General features: G+C 65.3%; 2 protein-coding genes across 5 annotated transcripts in view; one reads left to right on the top strand and one right to left on the bottom strand.

Moving 5' to 3' along the window:
- LOC138426577 (uncharacterized) overlaps positions 1 to 3,271 on the bottom strand; it is a 10,810-nt gene extending 7,539 nt beyond the window's left edge. For 2 of the 3 annotated variants that reach the window (XR_011251704.1, XR_011251703.1), the window contains exon 1: positions 2,418 to 3,271. Coding sequence is in view for 1 of the 3 variants with exons in the window: in XM_069565273.1 (XP_069421374.1) it covers positions 2,418 to 2,505 (88 nt within the window). In the remaining 2 variants the exon portion in view is untranslated. The remainder of the gene's footprint in view (positions 1 to 2,417) is intronic. The other variant, XM_069565273.1, reaches the window with a different exon arrangement.
- SLC22A18 (solute carrier family 22 member 18) lies at positions 1,579 to 22,421 on the top strand. 2 transcript variants are annotated; one of them, XM_069565271.1, is made up of 11 exons: positions 1,579 to 1,924; positions 2,769 to 2,919; positions 4,741 to 4,838; positions 5,994 to 6,154; positions 6,560 to 6,692; positions 13,289 to 13,407; positions 13,752 to 13,859; positions 15,475 to 15,575; positions 19,772 to 19,873; positions 20,075 to 20,195; positions 22,185 to 22,421. In XM_069565271.1, the coding sequence occupies exons 2-11, from the start codon at positions 2,797 to 2,799 to the stop codon at positions 22,370 to 22,372; spliced, it is 1,254 nt and encodes a 417-aa protein (XP_069421372.1). In that variant the 5' UTR covers positions 1,579 to 1,924; positions 2,769 to 2,796; the 3' UTR covers positions 22,373 to 22,421. The 2 variants fall into 2 exon arrangements, with proteins under 2 accessions (XP_069421372.1, XP_069421373.1); XM_069565272.1 differs by having other exon boundaries at positions 1,675 to 1,924; positions 2,772 to 2,919.

Genomic DNA, 22,421 nt, shown 5'->3' with positions numbered 1-22,421 from the left:
ACTCTGCAGAGGTATCACCTCCTCTGAGAAGCCCTCCTCCCCAGCTGTGCTCAGATCCAGCCGGGAGGCTGTGACTGCTCTGTGTGGGGGGAGTAGGTCCACAGGAGGTGCAGCTGTGGGTGAAGTGAAAGGATTTCCCAGCTCCCTCGAGACCAGGAAGCTCCCTGCCCACAGAGCCTGTTGTGACGGATACTCAGGCTGGATCTGATTGCCGCTGCTCCAGCCAGCCCCGTGCCGCCCGTGGGTCCTGTGTGCCGCGGGAGGAAGGGAGAGGTGAGTAGCAGCCCCTTCCTGCCACCCCCTTGCCTTTGGGCTCAAGTCTGCCCCCAGCACAGGCCCACTCTGGGAGAGGGGTCGTGAGCCAGGGCCCTGAGGCTTGAGGGCCCTCTTGCCCCTCCCAGAAAGGCCTCGCAGCAGGCCTGGGCCTCCCCTGACTCCACACGTAACTGCCGGACTTTGGCCTGTCTCCTTGGGCACCGTGGCTTCCCAGGTGGTACAGCGGTAAAAAACCCGCCTGCAGTGTGGGAGACACAGGTGATGTGGGCTCCATCCCTGGGTCAGGAAGCTCCCCTGGAGGAGGGCCTGGCAACCTGCTCCAGTATTCATGCCTGGAGAATCCCATGGACAGAGGAGCCTGGCGGGCTACTGTCCACGGGGTCACAAGGACAGAACTGAGCACTCACACACACACACACACACACACGCCCCCTACACATGCACACACATACACGCACACACACATGCACACACACACTCTCACACACACTCTCACACACACATGTGCACACACACATATACACGCACACACATGCCCCACACACATACACACACATGCACGCCCCACACACATGCCCCCACACACACTCTCACACACACTCACACACACATGTGCACACACATATACACACACATACACGCACACACATGCCCCACACACGCACACACACATGCACACCCCACACACATACACGCACACACACACGCACACACACACACACATGCCCACACATGCACACAAACAGGCACAGCGGGCTCCTGGGCTGCCTGTCCCACCTCTCAGGCTCCTGGTCCCTGCAGTTAGAGAGCTGCCTGAGCTGAGGGTAACGCATGGCGGAGAGGACATTGGTTTTGACGTTGGCCTGGCTCTGAGCTGCAGGCAGGTCGTGGGCAGCGGAGTCCTGCGTGGGCCTCTGCTCGTTTATCTGGGAAACTGATCCGAGAGGGAGCTCCGGCAGGGGCTCTGGGTGACTACAAGGGGGCATGAGCTAGTCCCCCAGAAGGACAGCTTGAAGTCGGGTGGGCCTGCATACCTTGGGGCTCTGATGGCCCTGACCAAGCCGGTGGGCTCGCCGCAGTGTGAAAGCGGGGAGAACCAGCATCTCAGTAACTGCGGGGCGACATGGGGCCAAGAGCGGTTCCCAGGAGGTATCTGTCCGCGTCTGGCTCTCTGCCGACCCCACCCAGGGGGCGAGCCGGGCCTTGCCCTCCCCCTCCCTCTCCTTGCACCTCTATCCCTCCCATCCTTCTTCCCAGCCCCTGTCCTGCCTCCCTCCGCCCCATCCCCGCCCCATCCTGCCCACCGGAAACCCAGACTGGACACCCAGAGCTGCTCTAGCGGTCTGAGCTCCCGCCTACCCCCGCGGTCCTGGGAGAAAAGCAGGAGGGGGCAGGTCCGGGGCTGCGGGGCGGAGCGGTGCCAGCCGGGGGGCGTGTCGAGCTCGGCCAATGAGAGCGCGGAGGTCGCGGGCGGGGGTGGGGTGTCCGGGTTGGCCTCGGGGGCGGGGAACTGGGAGGGTAGGTGTCCCAGGGCACCCTGAGAGGGCCGGGGCCTGAGCCCAGCCCCGGAAGGGCAGGCAAGCCGGAGCTCACCCCACGAGGGCTCACCTCGCCAGGACGGTGCCCAAGCCGACCCCTGGGAAGGCAGGTACCGAGCTCCCTTCAGCACCCCTGCCAGCCAGGTGCCCCGACCTGCTGCTCTCACCCTCTGCCCCCGCTTGTCGCAAGTTCCCTGCACCCCAGGATGGGGAGTCTGGCCACAGCCCCTGGTCCCTCTTTGATGTCACCCCCCTCCCCACCCCTGGGTCTGGGTTCTGAAGGCGACCCTTGGGCCCAACTGTACAGCTGGGTGTTCATTTGGCAAAACTTGGTGGAGGCCTCCATGGAACCGCAGATTCTGGCTACAGCTGGTGGGGGGGGTGGTGTGGGGAGCAGACAGGGCCTGGCTACCCTGCCTGGGGGCCCTGGAAGGCTGAGCTGCCCCTCCAGCCCACCCGCAGGCGCTCCAGAAGGCCCTCTGGTGTGGAGGAGCTGGGCAAAATAGGCTGTTGCCTGAGAAGCGCTTCACAGGGGCAGTGGAAGTGGGGCCCTGTGGGCCTAAAGACCCGCCCGACACACACACACACACACGAGTCACCTACCTGAGCTGTGGTCAGCAACCACTCTGGCCTCGGTTTCCATCTCAAAGTCAGGCCCTGAGCCCAGCCATGCTGGACAGGAGGCTTCCATCTGGGTCCACGGTGGCAGTGTGCCCAGAGCCCCAGAGTCGTCCGTCGAGGAGGGGAGGGACACTTGATCTCCGAGAGCAAGACTGGCCCAAGGGCTCTCTGCGGCGAGAGGCTGCAGAGCCCCACTGAGAGTCCAGCACCCCGACCTCTCCCCTGGGCCCTCTGGGTGCCGCCCGCCTCCCGCCCCATGACTCAGCACCCTCGCCCAGTTCAGGAGGACTTTTGCTCCCTGCCCGCTCCTGCAGCCTCCCGTTCTTATCCCAGCAGGGTCTTCCAGCAACACCTGCCCAGCATGCGGAAAGTCGGGGCCCCCAGCGGAATGGGCCCCCTGGGCCGCTCGGGGGTCGTGCTGCTCACGTACGTGCTGGCAGCCCTGGAGCTCACCTGCCTCTTCATGCAGTTCTCGATCATGCCCGTGAGTACCCTTCCCCGGGTCGCCTGGCCTGGCCCCCTCACCCTCCTTCGGGCCCTGGCGGGGCCCGAGGTCTGGCCTGATGCTGCCAGGCTCCTCTCTCTGGGGCCCCTTGCCACACTGGAGCTGAGCCAGTTGAGGTACCCGGGGACTGTGCCTCCAGGTCCCCCATCAGCAAGCCCTGGGCTCTGTCGCTCCCGCCCCAGCTGGGGGCCTTGGCCCTCTTCACCCACCAGCCTGACACCCGCGCGGCTCACTTCCTAGTCCCGCTCAGCCCTCTTCCGCAGAGCTCCCCGCAGCGGGGGCCCTCCCCCTAGCACCCGCCAGGTACCCGGAGTCACTTCCCCTCAGGTCCTGGTTGGTCCGGCCTCCTGAGGCTTGCCCACACCCTGCGCTGTATGCCATGGTCTTGGATCGCTCTGTCTCCCCAGCCAGGATGTGAGGGCGGGGCTAATCCGGCTGGTTCTCTGCTGCCTGCCCTGGTCTGGACTCTGCCTGGCCCCCAGCAGCCCCTGGGTTTCTGTGGCCCCCATGGCTCGCTGGTGCCCACCCACTCAGCATCCTCCCCCATTCACTCGTGTCTGTTCATTCCACACCCCCGTGTGCAGCTGGCCTGCTGGGACTCGCCCTGCTGGGGCAGCAGCTCCCAGTGGACTTTGGAAGACTGGAGCTCCAGAGGCCCTTGTCTGCCTGGTCTGGGTGGGACCATGGCCCTAGCCACTGGCCACTTTTTAAAGTCCCCAGGAGATTCTCATAAGCAGCTTGGGCCTGGGGATCTGGGTGGGAGTGGGTATGGACATTGTTACAAGTCCAGCCATGGCGGGGGTCCCTGGCCAAACCGCAAGCCCAGCTCCCCCGCCTCCCAAGCCCAGCTCATCTCCACCGGGCTGGTCTAAGCCCTGTATCCCCTCCTTGGCAGCCAAGGGGCCCCAGCAGGTGCCCCGCTGCCCTTCAGAGAGCCGGTGCTGGTGTGATGAGCGAACATGAGATCCTGAGAACTCAGGGCTCCCAGTGCCACCTGCCCTCCCACCGGCTCTCCTGGGGGGTGGACTGTGTCTGCTCCACAAAGGCTCGCAAGCACCCCAAGTGCCTGTCCTCAGAGCTCAGAATATCGCAGAGCACAACGCGGCGTGGGCCGCAGGCACCCCGCCACTGGTGGTCCTGAGCATGGGTGACGCCCTCCGACAGCAGACAGCGTGTCAGTAGACTGTGCTGCAGGAGGGCGCCTGGGGCTGTGAGGAGCGTGGCGGGTTTGGGGTCAGCGGGGCTGCCCGAAGAAGGCAACCCTGTACAAAGCCTTAAAGGAGACATGGGAGTGGGCTGGCCAGTACAAAGGCCCTGGGGCAGCTGTGTGACCAGTGAGGGAGGGGAGAAGGTGCTGAAGCCAGGAAGGGCTGCAGGGACCCCCAGGGTGGAAGCATCAGCAGGAGCTGGTCTTAGAGGAAAACCAGGAGCCAGTTCTGGACGTGCTGAGGTCCGAGGGCTTTTAGACACTGAGTGCTAGGCCAGGGCAAGATGGGGTCTGCCTCACACCCTTGAGGTGTATCCCAAAGAAGGGAAGGGGGGCCAGCAGCTGCCTTCACCGAGCTCTGAGTCCCTGGAGCCTGGACCCAGAGGCCCTGTCAGGCTGCCCACTACGATATGAGCAGCTGAGTCCAGGGTCACGGGTCACCCCAGATGCATCGTGGGGCGGTCAGAGCCAGACCCTCGATTCCCTCACACGCTGCTCAGAGCTACCCTTCCTCCCCCTTCCCACCAAGGACCCCGGATCGCAGGTGCTGGGGTCCTTCCAGGCCCCTCCCACGGACCCCTCCTATGTTTCAGTACCTCTCCCGGAGGCTGGGCCTGGACTCTGTCGCCTTTGGCTACCAGCAGACTGTGTTCGGCGTGCTACAGCTTCTGGGCGGGCCGGTGTTCGGCAGGTACGGAGGGGTGGGGAAGTTTGGGGGCCCTCGTCCCGTGATGACTTAGACCTTCCCTTGAGAGGTCATGGCCTGGGTGACTCCAGGTTCCCGGACCTCACACTGGGCCCCACTAGAGGGATGGCAGCCCCTGAGGCACGGATGAACTTTGACCCTTTGTTGTTCCGTGGCTCAGTTGTATCTGACTCTTTGTGACCTTCACCATCTCCTGGAGCTTGCTCAAACTTTGTCCCTTTAGTGCTGGGTTAGCTCCCAGGGTTTCCTGACCCATGCTGCTGCTGCTGCTAAGTCGCTTCAGTCGTGTCCGACTCTATGTGTCCCCGTAGACGGCAGCCCACCAGGCTCCCCCGTCCCTGGGATTCTCCAGGCAAGAACACTGGAGTGGGTTGCCATTTCCTTCTCCAATGCATGAAAGTGAAAAGTGAAAGTGAAGTCGCTCAGTCATGTCTGACCCTCAGCAACCCCATGGACTGCAGCCTACCAGGCTCCTCCGTCCATGGGATTCTCCAGGCAAGAGTACTGGAGTGGGGTGCCATTGCCTTCTCCTGTCCCAACCCATAACCGTCACTAATTCTGGTTTGTGGCTAGAGAGAGGATGTAGCTGGTGAGGGTCTCGTGGCTATAAATGCCCTGCTCTACTGAGCTGGGGGGTTCCACCAGCAACTTTTCTGGGAAAGAGAATTCTGGGGACTGGGACTCCCACTCATCTTAATGCTCTGGGGGCGCTGGGCTCACCCTGCTGCAAACCCTGGAGTGGACAGATCAATGTGGCAGGAGTCAGATCTCAGAGGCACTCCATGGAAGAGAAGGGGCTCCAGACCCAGTAAGGCAGGACAGAGCAGGGGTCTTGGGGGTGGGGGGCGTTCCCCACTTGCACGCAGGAAGAGCTTTCTGTAAAGCATGCATCCCACAAGTTATTCACTAGGAGAGGGAGTGACCGAGTGGGTCAGACTCCCCAAGGTCACTGAAGACTGCCGCATTGGAAGGGTGGAGAAACAGGGTGGAGGGAGGCGCGGACCTAGGCTCTCTGGCACCCTCACAACACCGGGACCTCTCTGCGGCCCAGCTTCTCAGCCATCCCAAGGGGCGGGTGTGGGGCAGAAGAGGGGCAGCCCTGCCTTCTGCCGGTGAGGGTCATGGATGTGGGCCCCCCAGGTTCGCAGACCAGCACGGGGCGCGGGCAGCCTTCACGCTGTCCTTCCTGGCCTCGTCCGCCCTCTACCTGCTCCTAGCGGCCGCCTGCATCCCCGCCCTGCCTGGCGTGGCCTTACTCTTCGCCTCGCGCCTGCCGGGTGCACTCATGCACACGCTGCCAGGTAGGGCGCCCTCGGCAACATGTCCCAGCTATCGGCAACATGCCCCAGTTGTCGGGGCCCAGGGCTGGACTGGAGGGGGCGGAGGGCGGGGCGGGGGGCTTGGTGTGGGCGTGACCTGAGCCGGGGGCGCGGCGGACGCCACCCTCAGGGGCCCTGGACGCTGATGGAGGGGTGATGTACGGGGTGGGCTGTGCTTCCACGGGGCTGAGCAGAGGGGGTGGGGAGCATGCGGCCTGGGGACAAGTCGGGGTGCAGCTGGTGACGCGGGGAGGGGGGCGTGGTGACGCGGAGGGGGCAGGTCGGAGGAGCGGACGGGCGTGGCCTGTGGGGAGCGGGGCGCGGTGGGGAGGCGTGGCCTGGCTCCGTGAGGGGTCCTCGCGGCTCAGCCCGCGTCCCACCCGCCAGCTGCCCAGATGGTCATCGCGGACCTGTCCACACCTGAGGAGAGGCCCGCGGCCCTGGGCCGGCTGGGCCTGTGCTTCGGCGTCGGTCTCATCTTCGGCTCCCTGCTCGGTGGAACCCTAAGCAGCTCTTTCGGGTGAGTGTCCGGGGCGCGGGCCGGGCCGGGGTTGGGGCTGGCCAGCCAGGCCCTCAGCCCGGCCCCGCCGCCCTCCGGGCCTTAGTTTCCCCATGGGCACCCTGACCTGGTGGGAGCGGAACCGGCTGGAACCTCCGGGTGGGCGTGGGCATCCAGGGGCGTGGCCTATGCGGTGGGCGGGGTCTGAAGGCTTCGACAAGCGAGTTCCGTACACCACGTGGGTTCCTCAAATGTCAGGCGGGAAGACCTCCAGGGAGGCAAAGGCCCTCACATGGGGACGCGAGGCCTGTGAAGCTGGAGTGGACGGAGTGGGGGTGGGCAGCGCGTCAGGCCGTGGAGCCCTCAAGCAGGGGCCCGGGGTAACCTGGCTGCTGTGTCGAGGTTGTGGGGGCTGGGGCCACAGCAGGGAGACCAGAGGTGGGGACGGAGCTGGTCCAGGTGGGAGAGTATGGCGGCTGGACCAGGGGCAGCCGTGGTGGGCAGAGGGCAGCGGCGGGATCTGGGTTGATTTTGCTGATGGCTGGGGGGTAAGTGTGAACGCAAGGCCATGCTTGGACTTGGGCTGGGCCTGGGGGAGCCGTGAGCCTCGCTGAGGTCCCTGCTACCCGGGCTACCAGCAGGAGTTGGGCCCCCACCAGGGTGAGTCTGGTGCCCGGTAGATGCATGAGGGAGTTCCCGAGTGGGCTGATGGGGGGTCTGAGCTGGAGAACAGGGCCGTGCTCTCAAGTGGGGGGTTTCTAAGTCCTGGGAACTACTCCAGAGGGGGGCTGGGGCCCAACGCTTCGTGTTAGAAGCCAGGAATTAAGAAAAGCCACCTGGAGGACCCAAAGAGATGGGATTCAGGGGGGTATCCAGGCCTGAGGGTCAAGGACGGAACCCACCGTCCACGACTGTGGACTCCCCCTGGACCGGGGCCACCTCCCTCCCTGCTCAGCGCGGGCGGGAGCCTGGTTCGGTAGATGGGCCCTGGGACAAGGGAGAGGGCCTCTGTGTGCCCAGGGAGAGACGAGAGAGGGTCAGGGGCTGTGAGTGAGAAGGAGCACCTGGGGCGTGATGAGAGGTGGGGCAGGGGGCAGCCCCACCTGCAGACCCTGGGGGTCAGGATCAGAACCAGGACTGGGGCTTCACCTCCCAGCCCAGCCACTTGCTTCCCTGGGCCCTGGGCAGGTTTGCTCACCTTGCAGAGTGCACACACCCAGAGGCCTCCTCGGGCCAGCCCCCCATCCCTCCTGTCTTTACCTGCCCTTGTCCCCAGCGTAGCTGCTGACCCAGGAAAGACCACTCACTTCCCTCCCCCTCCTCAGTCAGTCAGTTCAGTCGCTCAGTCGTGTCTGACTCTTTGCGACCCCATGAATCGCAGCACGCCAGGCCTCCCGGTCCATCACCAACTCCCGGAGTTCACTCAGACTCACGTCCATCAAATCCGTGATGCCATCCAGCCATCTCATCCTTGATCGTCCCCTTCTCCTCCTGCCCCCAATCCCTCCCAGCATCAGAGTCTTTTCCAATGAGGCAACTCTTCGCATGAGGTGGCGAAAGTATTGGAGTTACAGCTTCAGCATCAGTCCTTCCAATGAACACCCAGGACTGATCTCCCCCTCCTAGAAGCCCCCAAATTCACCCCATCCCTGCCCTCACCTTCCAGGGCATTCCACTAGCTTCCCAATTCCATCCTGAGGTCTGAGGCACTTTCTTTGATGGGTGGGGAAACCAGAGCCCCACAGAAGGTAAGGCCCCCCTCAGTGGAGCTCCCAATACCCCCTCAAGGCCCCGGGAAGTGGGGGTCCTCTGGGGCCCTGACGCCCCACGGCAGGGGCTGGCCCCTGTCTCCTTGTTCGGCCTCTCTGCTGGCCTCAACCTGCTCTGCCTCCCAGCACAGCCCACGGCAAGGGCAGGCTGGATGCAGAGGCCTCATTCCCACCCCTCCTCCCCCTTGATGGAAACTGCAGCAGGGGGTGAGGTCTCCCTGGCTGTTTCTGCCTGCCCATCCCAGCCCCCCCTACCCTAAAGGCCCCTAAAGGCCCCAACCATGCCCCACCCCCCCAACACCACCAGGGAGCAGGTGGAGGGAGGAAGTGGCCTTGGCAGCTGCTGCCCTGGGCTAGGTACTGGTATAACTGGTTTAGGCCCAGCCTGCGGCTCAGGGCTGGGAGGCCCGGCTACTGCAGAGCACCCAGACCTGAGCCCTGAGTCACTCAGCAGGTGAGGGGCAGCTCCGTGACTCAGGGCCCCCAGCTTGGCACCTGCAGCCTGGGGAGACCTCCACCACCCCCTCCCCCAGGGCGGCCGCGTGCCCCTGGGGTGGGCAGTACCAGCCTGCCTAGCCCGCCACAGCTGGGTCCTGGTGGGGTGCGGGGGCGAGTCTGGGGGATTGGCTCCGACATTTGAGAAACAGCGGCCACCTGTCAGGCGCTGCTGAGGGTGCAAGCCCAGGCCGGAGGCTAGACTTAGTGCGGGGGTCTTTGCGGGACCCCCTGCTCCTCTGGGCACTGAGGGGCTGCCCCACAGTCACAGATATCACTGAGCCCGCAGGCCAGCACCCAAGGGCTCTGTTCCCCTAGAGGTGACCCATCCGGGCATGCTACTTATCCAAGCCGGGGCTGGGAGCGCCTCCAGCCACAGACCTTAGAGGTCAGGCCAAGCTGGGCTCAGTGTCCCTGGCCAGCCTTCCTGGGTGCTAAGCGATCCCAGTCCCATGCCATGCCCAAAGGGCCCTGTGACTCGGTCAGTGTGACCCCCTCCTTATCTGGAGGCCTGGGAAGGCTGGTCTCCCCCATGACCATGCCTCAGCCCCTGGACGCAGGGACGGGAAACCCTCACCCTGCTGCTGGAAGGCTCCCAGCCCAGTGAAAATCTGGGGTCAACGAGCAGACACCGGGGCTGCCCCAAGCGGCTCTGAGGAGACTCAGGGCAGCCAGGCTGCCTGCTCCACCGCCTCTTGCTCCGGCTCACCGAGGCCGTGTCGCCTCCCCACCCAGGGGTCATGCAGGCCCTGCAGACGGACCCTGGTGTGTCAGGCCCTCGGGGGTCCATAGATGGGGCGCGAATGGCTGAGATTAGTGGGGCTGGACCTCAGCTGAGACCTGTCAGCTGGACAGGGCTCTGGGAAAGCCCGCGCAAAGGCGGAAGGAGCTGGGGGCTTGCCTGGGGACCTGAGTGGGCAGAGGCTTGGCAGGCACAGAGGCTGGACTGCGAAGGGTTAGGCCGGACATGGCTTTAGGGCTGTTTTCTGGCACTTGAAGCCAAAGAGGGGCTGAGTCAGGGGTGGCCCCTTAAGGCATCTATTGTCAGACACGTTTCCACCCACAGTGCCGTGGGCCAGGGCTCAGCTAGGACAGGGGGCTTCTCCCCCCAAGTTCAGACCAGGTGGCTGGTGACTCCAGGAGGCCCCTCATAGCCAGGCTCCACCTGAAGCTGGGCCCAGCTGACCGCAGGCCTCTCCAGGAGGGACAGGATCAGGGAGCGCAGGTCGGGAGGCTCTGGGGGGGACCTTGGCGGGAGCAGTACCCCCTGGGGGCCCTGGAGCTGATGGGGAGGGCAGCTTCAGGCTCATGAGGAGTGGTCACCTCAGAGCGGGGCGGGAGCTGGACGGTGTCGGGCAGAGAGGATGAGTGAGCAGGTCTCACACAAGGTGAGCAGGTGGACAGGCTTCCTGCCTGCCTGATAAGGTCAGATCGGCAGATTCCGGGCCCTGAGATAAGGATGAAAGGCAGTGTTTTTGCTGCTGCTGACGTTTGACCAGTGCCCGTGGCAGCTGCAACCAGCCGTGGCCGGTTCCAGAGGCGTCCCCCGGCGGGAAGCAGGCACCCTGGAGCCTAGGAGGGCCCCCGGGAGCTCAGCCCTCACTGGCATCCGAGGAAAGGTGGTCACCCAGCAAGCTAGCCACCGAGAAGGGACAGAGCTCGGTGCCCTGAGTCCGACCCAGGGCCTTTGAGGGTCCCTAGGGTCTGTCCGTTCAGTTTCCCATTAACCCATCCGACCAAAGGCAAGAGGGAGTGAGCGGACAAAGGCGCGAACCTGCCTACCTCGTGGCCCACACCCAGTTTGTATTAAATAAAAGCGGTCCAGTGAGCCAGGCACCAGACGGCCCAGAGCCCCACCTGCCTGAGCTGCACCCCAAAGGTGCCCGGGCCGAGGGCAGACTCGGGGGGTGCGCCGACCACAGAGCAGCGGCGAGCAGGGGCAGGAGGTGAGAGGGCGTCCCCACTGAGAAGCCCCCACCATGGGCAGCTTCCTCCCGTCCTGCACTCCCCTTGCTGCCGTCTTGTCTGGGGGAATCGGAGAGCGCTCTGCATGCAGAAGGACATCCCGGCCTCCCCGGCCAGCGGGGGCCCCCACGCCCTCCCGGGGCCTGCCAGCGGCCCTGTGCCCCTTCAGTTCACTGGCCACCCCCCACGGGACAGGAGAGAACCCCCAGAGAAGGGGCCTGGCGCCCAGCTGCCCACCCTCGCTTGTCACTAGCCTCCCAGAATAACCGTCTAAGTGGCTGCCTCTGCTCTCACGCGTTTCCGGGGCCTCTGGCAAAGAAAGCTCGTTTTGTCCTTGCCCGGGCAGGCCTGGAGCAGTGACGTGTGGGCCTCGGAGGCCACAGTCTTGAAGAAAAGGCCCTTCTCTCTGGCTACCAGGGCTGGCGTGTCCCTGCCATCTGGGGAAAGGAGCTGTGGGGTTCAAACCCACCCACTTTGGACGTCTCCCGGGGCGTCCAGGGTCCTCTGACCTTTCCCACCTGGCAGCCAATGGACACGCCCATTTGTCCAGAACCCGGGCAGCCAGAAAGCCCAAATGTTCTGCATCCCGGGCAGTGGGCATCGGCCGGGGGACCAGAGCTGGGCCCGTGGAGGGGGCGGGGTTCAGGGCCTGCTGCAGCCCTGACCAGCAGTATGAGCCCTGGCAGGTCTCAGCCCAGAAATGAGGGCAGCCGGGGCCCAGCCTCTCTGTACGGAGTCCCCACGGGCTTCCCTGATCCCATGTGAGGAGACCCCTGTCCTCCCCGGGGCTCCCCGGGGAGCTGTGCGTGTGCACATGTGGGCACCTGTGCTGGAGTTGGGGCGGGAGAGTCCTCTCTCTGAAGTCTGAGGAGAGTCAGGGGCAGCTCATGGCTGCCCTGTCTGAGGGCACAGGGAGCCTCTCCCAGGACACTGATGGGGTCTGGGCCAGGACAGCTGTCGTCCGTTTGGTCCACAGTCTGGCCCACGGGGGTCTCAGAGGAGGGTCCCACCCAGGCCCCCGCACCCTAGGGGGGCAGATAGTGGCCCTGGAGTAGAGCAAGCCCTTCTCAGAGGATAGGGTACCCGCTGTGGAGGAGGGCAGGGCCTCACAGAGAGGGCCCTTGCAGGATGTGTAGGAGTTTTCTCTGCTGTGGAGGGGCAAGGTGTTCTGCCATGCCCAGGCCTGGAGGTCCATGCAGCCTGGCTCAGTAAGAAGCTCCCGTTTCTCTCCTTTAGCCTTCAGGAGGAGACAGGGACAGTCAGAAAGGCCAGGCCCCAGTGCCCTTGCTCCTGGCTGACACACACGGCCTGCCTGGGGCTGGAGGCCGAGGCCCGCCCTTGTGGTCCTGGGGGGTCGCAGGCTGAGTGTCCATGCGCTGACCCAAGGAGGGGAGCACGCCCTCAGGAGTGAAAGCCAAGGGGAGAGAATGAGTCACAGCCTTGGTGGGAGCGCAGGCAGGTGGGCAGGCGCCCTAAGGGCTGTGTCCTGGGTCTAGGGGCCAAAGGCCCCCCACCCTGCAGGCCCAGCCTGCCCAACGCCCTCCTGGAAGTGGGGCCTCCTGAGACTCACTAAGTTCCGGCCTGTCCTCCCCAGGAGGGCAGGGAGGGCTGACGGTCCCCCAGACACAGATGGGCCGGCAGGAGTCCCTCGGCCTTCCATGTGGGCGTGTGGGGCTGAGACTCAAAGCCAGGCCCTGGCCCACCAGGCACATCGGGGCCAGTATCTCCAGCCGCTCCTGGTGCCCCAGCCCCAGTGCCACCTGGCACCCCACTCACTGTGAGCCAGTACTGTGCCTTTCCTGAGTCACCCAGGGCAACAGTCACCTTCTCAGCCTCCACGCTGGGCAGCCCCTCCAGTCCCGCCGAGGCGGAGGCCGGAAGGCTCTGGGGAACGGTCTTTCCCCTGGGAGCCTCAGTGTCCTGATCCCCAGGGTGGGTGGGACTCTTGGTGCTGCCAGGGGTGTCCAGGGGAGTCTGGGGGCATTCCCCTTGCTGGGTCCCGTTCCCCAAACACGGCCCCCAGGGCTCACAGCAACCCTGTCCTTCGGGAGCCTTCTCACCCCTCACAGGCTGGGAGCCGTGCGTCCCCGGGACCATGGCTGCCCACTCCAGGCCCCTGCCCCCGCCCCTCTGGGGCTCAGCATCCCGCCCCCACGGCCACCCACCCTCAGAGACCCCCCAGGGACGGGAGGGTCTGTTCCTTCACCCATCCCCTAATGAATGTGCCCTGAGGATCCCCTGTCCCGCCCTCCAGACCGAAGCCTGGGGAGGTGTGAGGGGTGGGGCGCGAGCTGAGCACAAGCTGTCCAAGCCCCAGTGCGGCTGAAGGGGCAGGGGGCCTGTGTGCCCTGGGGCCCGAGCCCCCGTGACCACGAGTGCCGCCCCCAGGATTCAGTGTCCGGTCATTGCGGCCCTTGTGGTCACCCTCCTGGGAGCCCTCCTCAGCGCCACCTGCATCCCAGCCAGCACCAAGGGGGCCAGCGTCCACGCCCAGACCACCCCGCCAGGTGAGCCCTGCCAGGTGAGCCCCAGGAGGTACACTGGTCCAGAGGCCCACAAGGCGTGTCCCAGCGGGGCGTCCCTACCCGACGCAGCTGGCCAGTTACAGCCCCCAGGTATGCCCCTTCGGGATGCAGCCAGTGTGAGGAGTGAGCCCTCCGGGCCCAGCAGCCAGCACCCTGGACCTGGGGCCCGTGCTCCCCCAGCCCAGCCCTCCCTCAGGGACACTGCCAAGACCACAGCGAGCCAGAGCAGCTGTGGCGGCAGGGGCTGTGCCCCGAGCAATGGGCCCGCAGGGCCAGGGGCATTCAGCCGCTGTCCGGTGGGCTGACAGCCACTCCGCGTGCCACAGGGAAACCCAAAGCCAGCGTGTTTGATCTGAAGGCCATCACCCGCCTGCTGCTGCAGCCAGGTGTCCTGCCGGTGTTTCTGGTCAAGGTCATCTGCGGCCTCCCCATAGGTGAGTCCAGGGCCGGCCGGGGCGGCCAGGAGTTCTGGGGTCCGCGGCCGGGAGTGTCCATGGCCTAGAGTCCCAAGGTCTGCAGCCGGGAGCTCCGGGGTCTGCAGCCTAGAGTCCCGGAGGTCCGCGGCCTAGAGTCCCAGGGGTCCGCGGCCAGGAGTCCCGGGGTCCACCACTGGGAGTTCCGGGGTCCATGGCCCAGAGTCCCAGGGGTCCGCGGCCCAGAGTCCCAGGGGTCTGCAGCTGGGAGTCCCGGGGTCCGCCACTGGGAGTTCCGGGGTCCGCAGCCCGGAGTCCCGGGGGTCCATGGCTGGGGGTTCCGCGGTCCATGGCCTAGAGTCCCAAGGTCTGCAGACGGGAGCTCCGGGGTCTGCGGCCTAAAGTCCCGGAGGTCCACGGCCTAGAGTCCCAGGGGTCCGCGGCCAGGAGTCCTGGGGTCTGCCACTGGGAGTTCTGGGGTCCACGGCCCAGGGTCCCGGGGTCCACGGCCCAGAGTCCCGGGGGTCCACGGCCAGGAGTCCCAGGGGTCCGTGGCCTAGAGTCCCGGGGGTCTGCGGCTGGGAGTCCCAGGGTCCGCCACTGGGAGTTCCGGGGTCCACGGCCCAGAGTCTTGGGGTCCACTGCTGGGGGTTCTGGGGTCCGCGGCCCAGAGTCCCAGGGGTCCGCGGCCAGGAGTCCCAGGGTCTGCCGCTGGGAGTTCCGGGGTCTATAGCCCAGAGTCCCGGGGGTCCGTGGCCAGAGCACAGCCCTTCCTCTGCCCGGCCTCTCATGCTCCAAGACCCCCTGGGCCCCAGGCCCACATCTGTCCCAGGGAGGGTGCGGCCCACAGGTTGGTGCAGGCCTGACCACCCCAGGGCCAGGAGGAGGACAGACCAAGGGTCTCCCCCTCACTTCAGGCCCCAGTCACCCCTGCTTCACAAAAGCTCTTGCTGCCCTGCCCAGCGGCTTCCGAGGCCTCTCAGGACAGTCAGAGAGAAGACAGTGAGTCTGCAGGGGGACACACGCATTCCGCCCACCCCTGCATCCCTTCCCGGGGGCCTGAGGGCGCTCCTGAGCACAGTCAGGCCCAGGAGAGACCCCTCTGAGCCCGTGTCGGGGGTCCTCCAACCCAGGAAGCCTTGCAGAGAACAACTGTGAGGCCTCGCTCACAGGCGCTCAGGCGTTCCCACGTGGGCGCTAAAGGGTTAACTCCTCCTCTGCAGAAATGCCCCCCCTTGCCATCCGGGGAGCCCCTCCCAGCTCACCTGCCCCCAGAACACTCAGGGGGCACGGTGATGGGAACCCAGATCATCGACCTCAGTTCTGGGGCCAAACCCTCCCACTGTGCATGCCCGGGCCCCCTGGTCTCCCATCCCCTCACCCCCCCAGAGGGCCTTGGGGTCTGCCCACCCTGGGCAAGGGCAACTCTGGTCACCTTCTCACTCACTGCCTCCGGCGGCCCCGTGGGGCAGACCCGCCAGGGAGGACCTCAGGGAAGGCTCGCACTGGTCCTCCCTGAGCTGGTCACCGTGGGCAGGCCCCTGGTGCCCTGGTGGGCCAACTGTCAGGGGGTTAGACAGGCATGGCTGCACAGCCCTGACCACTGACCTCTGGCCCCTGACCCCTGCCCGCCCAGGGCTCTTCATGGTCATGTTCTCCATCATCTCCATGGACTTCTTCCAGCTGGACGCCGCCCAGGCCGGCTACCTCATGTCCTTCTTCGGGGTCCTTCAGATGGTGAGTGGGTGCCGGGCGCACCGGGCGGGTGGGTTCCCGGCTCTCCCAGGGTCCGAGGGCCTCGCAGACCAGCCCCTCGGCTTCTGAGCAGCACGGTAGCCATCCTGAGTGCCCACCTTTCGGGCGCACTGTCCACCTTCACTTCTGGCTTGTCCCCCCTCCCTGCTCACGGCTCCCACGCCTGCATCTGCACCCACATGCCCTGTCTGCCTGAGCCTTGCAAATGGCGCTAGCAGTAAAGAACCCGCCTGCCAACGCGGGAGGCATAAGAGACGCAGGTTTGACCTCTAGGTCGGGCAGATCCCCTAGAGGAGGGCGTGGCAATCCACTCCAGCATCCTTGCCTGGGAAATCTCACGGACAGAGGAGCCTGGCCAGCTATGGTCCATAGGGTTGCACAGAGTTGGACACGACTGAAGCGACTTAGCACGCACACACACGCACTCTCTGCCCGTCCATCTGCCCGAGGGGGTCCCATCTGAGAGGTGAGAGCAGAGCTTCATCCACACTGGGGACTGGCGAGCCCTCAACCTCCCATCAGGAAGCACGTCAGAGGCCCACGGCCCTCCCCGCGTCCACCAGGGTACCGGTGGTGCCAGGCCAGCTGGGGGTGGGGAGTGGACCCCCATGGGGGGCGCGTGATCAGGAGAACGGCCGGGCTCTGCGTGCCCCATGCCTGCCCACCGGCGGGGCGACTGTGGTGGGGACAGGTGGCGACGTGTCTGCCGCCCCCCGGGACGTCTGCCTGACAGCCGGCGCGCGGGAGGGGCTATTCTGGGATCTGGCGGACGGCGGAGGGAGCACTGAACCTCTCCGGAAGCGGGTGGCGGTCCCAGCACCTCCAGGCCATCTGCCGCCCGAGCCTCTGGGCCTGGGGCTGGGTTGGACCCCGGACTGAAATAGCCGTTCCGGGGAGGGGCCGGCCCCCCTGCTGCAGTGGGCCTGGCTGCGTGGACTGGGAAGTGCCAGGCTGGTGGGGGAAATAGATAGACAGAAAACAGTAACGCGGATGCTCTGAACTGGGGCCACTGGAGCCTTGTTCTAAACGGCCCCTCCCGGGACGTCCCTGACGGTCCAGTGGTTAGGACCCCAGGCTTCCACTCTAGGGGGCGCAGGTTGGATCCTTGGGTGCAGGAGCTGAGATCCCGCATGTGTGTGTTGCAGCCAAAAATAAATGAATAACAGTTTTTTAAATTTAAAAAAATATATATTTTAAACAAGTAAAATAAGGAGCCGCTCCCAGCCTGCCAGGGGCCTGAGCTCATCCTGGGCTCCCTGAGGCCAGGAGACTGAGGCCAGGCCCTGGCTGAAGTTGGCAGACCCCTTGAGACCCCCAGGGATGGACCTTGATAGCCTCAAGCCTGGTGCAGGGTGAGGGTGGGCCTGCCGAGATGGGCCGGGGGCTCCGGTGCCTGTGATGATGGGGTGGACAGGTGGGTTGGGGGGAGCCTGGGTGCAGCCTGGGAACCCTCCCACAGGCCCACCAGGGAGAGGGGCTGGGGAGGGGCAGCCTGCAGAGCGGCTGGGCGCCAGGCCTCGGGCCTTCAGTCCTGCGGGCGAAGGTGGGGGCAGCTGAGGCCCTGAGCTGTGTCTGTGGAGAGGGCCTCTGCCACCTCCATCCCATCCAGGGTAGGGCTGGTCACCGTGGCTCTGGGGAGGGGAACCCGCTGCTGCTGAAGCTGCCCTGGCAAAGCTCTTCCTGCCCCACCCAAGGGGCTCACCGCGTCCCCCAGCTCCCTGCGTGTGGGGATCCTTGGGGTTGGGATCTCAATGAGGACAGCCCAGGTGGTCCTAACCTGGAAGGGATGCCACTCACTCTCCTCCCCTGGGGGGCACTTGCAGCCCTCTGTCCCTCGAGAACTCTCCTGGGAGGCCCCCCACTGAGCTCTTAGGCCACTGCAGGGATGGAGCTTGTGTCCTGGAGGGGGAACAGAGACCAGCCCCCACCACCTAGGCGTCTGGTGGGTCAGGGGAGACAAAACCCAGGCGAATCAGGCCCTTGGCAGGGCAGCGATTGCTGCCTCAGTAGGGGGGCCAGCCAGCTGGGGGCTCTCCCGCGGCCCAGGGAGAAGCCCGGAGGGAGAGAGGACTGCAGGGAGGGGCTGCAGGTGCAAAGGCCCTGGGGTGGCTCGGACGGCCGGAGGGGAGAGGACTGTGCTCTGAAGGCCTGCATGGGGGGTGAGCTGCAAAGCCAAGAAGGACCTGGATTTGCTCAGATGTACTGGCTGTGGGTGGGGCCTTGTGGAGGCCGGGTGTGGTCTTACCAGCTGGCTGCCCCTGCCCCTAGGCTGTGTTAGAGCAGGGGTGGGCAGGGGCAACTGGGTGCCTGTGCCCGTGTGACCTTGGGGGAGGCGGTGGCCGCTCAGGCCAGGGAGGCAGGGAGTGGGCTGGGTGAGCGGACAGGGTCTCCAGGTGGGAGGGTTGGGAGAAAGTGAAATTTCTGACTAACTCTAGTTACTAGTTTACTAACTCTGGTTTCATGTAATAACCTGGAAGGCATGAAAGCTTAGGCTTTTTTTTAAGTTAATGGGAAAATGGAGAGCTGACTCCCAGCACATCAGGATCCTGGTCTCGGGGTCTGTATGAAGAGTGGAGACGGATTTCAGTCTCGCTCCTGGTTTGTTGATTTCCTCTGGGGTGTCAAGTACTAAAAGAAACTTGTCAAGTAGATCTTCCCTTTAAACAAACAAAATGAAGATAAGCAAGTGTGAAAGTGGGAATTTTTTTTTTTTAAGACACCCTTGGTTGTGGTTTGAGACAGTCTCATGATGCCAGGCAGGCAGCAAGGAGAGGGCTCCCTCCTGGTCCATGGGACTGGACACACCCCCACCCCGGGTCACACAGCCCAGAGGGACACTGACCCCCAGCTCCAGTGGGCGCTGCTCCAGCCTCATGGTTCCCCCGGGCACTTCCTGCCTGCCTGGTGGAAGAGGCAGGGACCAGCTAGGGAGCCTCACCCCGGCCTGGGAACGGCCTGTGGGCTGGGCTTGTCCTCTGAGTCACATCCCAGGTGTCAAGGGTGTCCCGGCTCTGGGCTTTTCATCCCACCTCCATGCGGAGGAGCTGAGAGCAGAAGGGGAGCTGAACCTTAACCCAGCCCCTGGCTGGCTGACCCTGGGGCTGAGCTGGTGGGGGGCAGTGGAGGGCAGGACAAGGAGGACAAAGCTGGAGGTGGAGGGCTGAGCAATAGTGGGGGAGGTGTCTCTCGGGGAGCCTGTGGCCCCTTCCTCTCCTGCCCAGGCTCAGGAAAAGCCCACCAGCCTGGGCTCCACCCCACCCCACTCTGAGACCCCAGGCCTCAGTTTACCCGGTCATCATGGGAGTAGCGGCCCGCTGGCCCAGACCCTGGCCCCCAGTAGGTGGTGGCCGAGGCACCTGCCTGCCAGGGCCAGGCCTCGAAAGGGCCAGCTGCTGGAGGACCCCACACGGCCACCAGGGCCCTGGGCTCACATCCCAGTCCAGCCCCCTCCACCGCCCGCCCCCACGTGCCCTAGCCTCCCCATCTGTGGCAGCTCCCAGCTCCCAGACCAGAGGGCCGAGAGGGAGCAGAGGAGTGTGGCGGTGGGCCAGGGCACTTGGGAGGGGGCTCCCCAGGGCCCCAGGGCTGGACTCCGGGCCACACTGTGAGCTCTCCGCCCCATAGTCAGGCCTCCCCCATCCCTGTCAGGAGTTAACCGGTCCTTTCAGGGTTTCCCTGGGGGCTCAGACGGGAAAGAGTCTGCCTGGGACGCAGGAGGCCCAGGTTCGATTCCTGGATCTGGAAGATCCTCTAGAGAAGGAAATGGCAACCCACTCCAGTGTTCTTGCCTGGAAAACCCCATGGACAGAGGAGCCTGGGGCAGGCTACAATCCATGGGGTCGCAGAGTCGGACATGACCGAGCGACTAACACTTTCACTTTCTTCACACCTGAAACAGCAGAGATGCAATAATTTCTGGATGTGGAACGTGTGTGTGCGTGGGTGGGTGCATGTGTGTGCACGTGTGTGAGCCCCAGGCTGCAGGCCTCGTCTCCCCAGAACCTTGGGGCCATCATGGATTCTCAGGCTTGCCCCTCTGCCCTGTGCCTTGTCGCTGCTGGGGCTGGTGGCAGGGGCCCAGGGGTCATGGGCAGCAGGGGAGGCCCCCACACCAGCCGCAACCCAAACACCCTCCCAGGCCCAGCCGTGCCCACCTCCGCCCTCTCACCCTCACCCAGGTCATCCAGGGCCTGGTCATCGGGCGGCTGAGCAGCCACTTCTCCGAGGGAGCCCTGCTCCGGGCCAGCGTGCTGGTCTTCAGCGTGGTGGGACTGGCTATGGTGAGAGACTCCCCCCACCGTCCCGCTATCCCTGAAGAGAGCAGGGTCCCAGGCCCTCTCCGCTGACCCTCCTCAGGTGCCCAGTCATCACTTGAGCCCCGGGGCTCTCTTGTCCCCAACTCCCACTCAGGACCACCTCAGCGGGACCTCAGGGGTGGGCGAGCCCCCCAGTCACCACAGCCTCCACCTGCCTCCCGCCAGGCGCTGATGGCCAATGTCTTCCACTTCTGCCTCCTGATGCCCGGCCTGGTCTTCAGCCTGTGTGCCCTCAATGTGGTCACCGACAGCATGCTGACCAAGGCCGTCTCGACCTCAGACACGGGTGAGTGAGGTCCCTGGGCCGGGTGAAGGGCAGGCCCTGGGGGGCTCCCCGGCCCTGCTCTCTGGGGAGCTTGATGAGCAGTTTGGGGCAGAGCAGCTGCCCTGAGTGGGGACCAAGTGGGCACTGGGTAGGATGGGTGGCCAGGGGTCTGAGTGGGCAGGGTCAGGGTGGCAGCCCACAAGAGGGTTTAGGTGAGAATCCTGCCCGCCACCCAGCCCAGCCAACCCTGCACCAGGCCCTGCTGATCAGCCCCAGGCCAGCCTGGGGGAAGGGAGGAGGGCTTCCTGGAGGTGGCATCTGGCTTGGCTGAAGTATGCACAGGGTTTCACTAAAAAGGGGAGGAAAGATGGCATCGCAGGCCAGCCCCAGCCAGGGTGTGGGGTGAGGCTCAGAAAGGCTGCTGCAGAGGCTGGTTAGGAAGAGGGCCAGGCACAGAGAATGGCAGGAGGCCAAAGGAGGTGGGGCCAGCGCCGGGATGCCTCCCGATCCCTGCCGGCACAGGCTCAGGTGCCTCCCAAGGGACCAGTGACCGGAGGCTCACAGCAGCCTTAATCTAAGAAGCCCCTGGGCCCCCTAGTGGGGCTCAGACACCCCCAGACACAGACCCCCGAGTCCCACTCTGCAACCCACCTTCCTTCTGGAGGCCAGGGAGTTTCCAATGCGGACTGGGCAGGGGTGGCAAGGGGTGGTCCCTGGACCTGATGCTCCGAAGGCTCCCGCCTCACACTGCCCTATGCATAGTGCTGGTCAAGGCCAGGGGCTCCTGTGGGCTGGCTGCGGTCAAAGGCCTCTGCAGCAGCAGGGCCAGAGAGCTCAGGGTCCCAGCTGACCCTCTGTCGATCCATCTGCATGTCCAGGAGCGGCAGACAGATTCAGACGCCCCGCTGACAGTGGGGAGGCTGCCGGACAAGGCGTCTCCTCAGGGCTGCCTTGGAAACCCCCAGGGTCCCCTAGATCTGACTTTGTGGTCTTGGGAGGCTAGACTGGTCCTGGAGGGCTTCCTGGAGGCAGTGAGCCTATTCTGCCCAGAGGCCAGGAGGAAGAAGGAGGGGAAGACCTGGAGAGATGAGGGCAGGGCCTGCAAGGAAGCAAGAGGAGCGGGCCCAGGTGCCAGGGGCACCACCCCTCAACTCGGAAGGAGCCAGAGCTGGTTCCCAGCGCCAGCCTGGGAACTGGAGACGTTAGAGGGGGTGGTAATTGCTCCCTGGTGTCTGCAGGGCCTGTGGGCGGTGGGAGGAGTTGCTCTGAAATTCCCCCGACGCGGGCCCTGAGCCTGGGCGGGGCCTCGCCAGGCCACGCCCACCTGGTCCACGGGCGGGCGGGGCTTTCCAGCGCCGGAGAGGAGCCTCTGAGGACCTCGCAGCCTGCACCTGGGGGCACACGTTGCTTGGTGGCCCGCATACGGCACAGCTGACAAGGGGAGGGTAGAGGCAGGGGTTTCAGGTAGAAGGGGTGCAGGCAGCTAGGTGAGCCTGGGGAGCAGCTGCAAAGAAGGGGGCGTCCTTTGAGCACCTAAATCTCGTCTCTGGCCCTGTGGAGGCGTTCCCTCCAGTCCACTCGTGGGCAGTTAAGGCCACGGGGGTGACCTGGAGTGTATCGTGGCCCACATTACACCCCAGCCCACCCCCCACATGGGGGCCTCCCCAGGCTGGGCCGAGCTGGGCTGGGGTGCTGTGTCCCTGACAGGCTGGGGGCGGGGGGGGGGGCGGGTGGCGCCTGGCCCACGACCTGGGGCCCGGCTCCCAGGCTCCGCCCGTGCTTGGGCACTTTCTGGAGCAGGGCAGAGGCACCACAGCCGGAGGCCGCAGTGCTCCCCATGAGTGGCCCGCAGGGGGCAGGCGGGCAGGCAGGCCAGGGGGAGCGAGCTGGGGTGCGGAGCGGAGGATGGTGGGACAGGGAGGCCTGGGCCGTGTCCAGGACATGGGCCGCTGGGGCAGTGATGCTCAGGGACTGGCCAGGCCGGACTTGACCCACCCTTCCCCGCCACAGGAACCATGCTGGGCCTCTGCGCCTCTGTGCAGCCACTGACGCGGACCCTGGGGCCCACCCTGGGCGGCCTCCTGTACCGTAGCTTCGGCGTCCCCGTCTTCGGCCATGTGCAGTTCGCCGTCAACTTCATCGTCCTCCTGGTCCTCTGGAAGCAGCCTGTGCCCCGGAAGATGGACAGAGCCCAGTGACGTTGGCCCCCAGGCAGACTGGCAATAAACTCCCTTGGGACCTCTCGCA

Source organism: Ovis canadensis, chromosome 21 (assembly GCF_042477335.2).
Source record: "Ovis canadensis isolate MfBH-ARS-UI-01 breed Bighorn chromosome 21, ARS-UI_OviCan_v2, whole genome shotgun sequence".
Lineage (NCBI taxonomy): Eukaryota > Metazoa > Chordata > Mammalia > Artiodactyla > Bovidae > Ovis > Ovis canadensis.
Note: the sequence above shows the minus strand (reverse complement) of the source record. Positions and strands in the feature narration are given on the sequence as shown.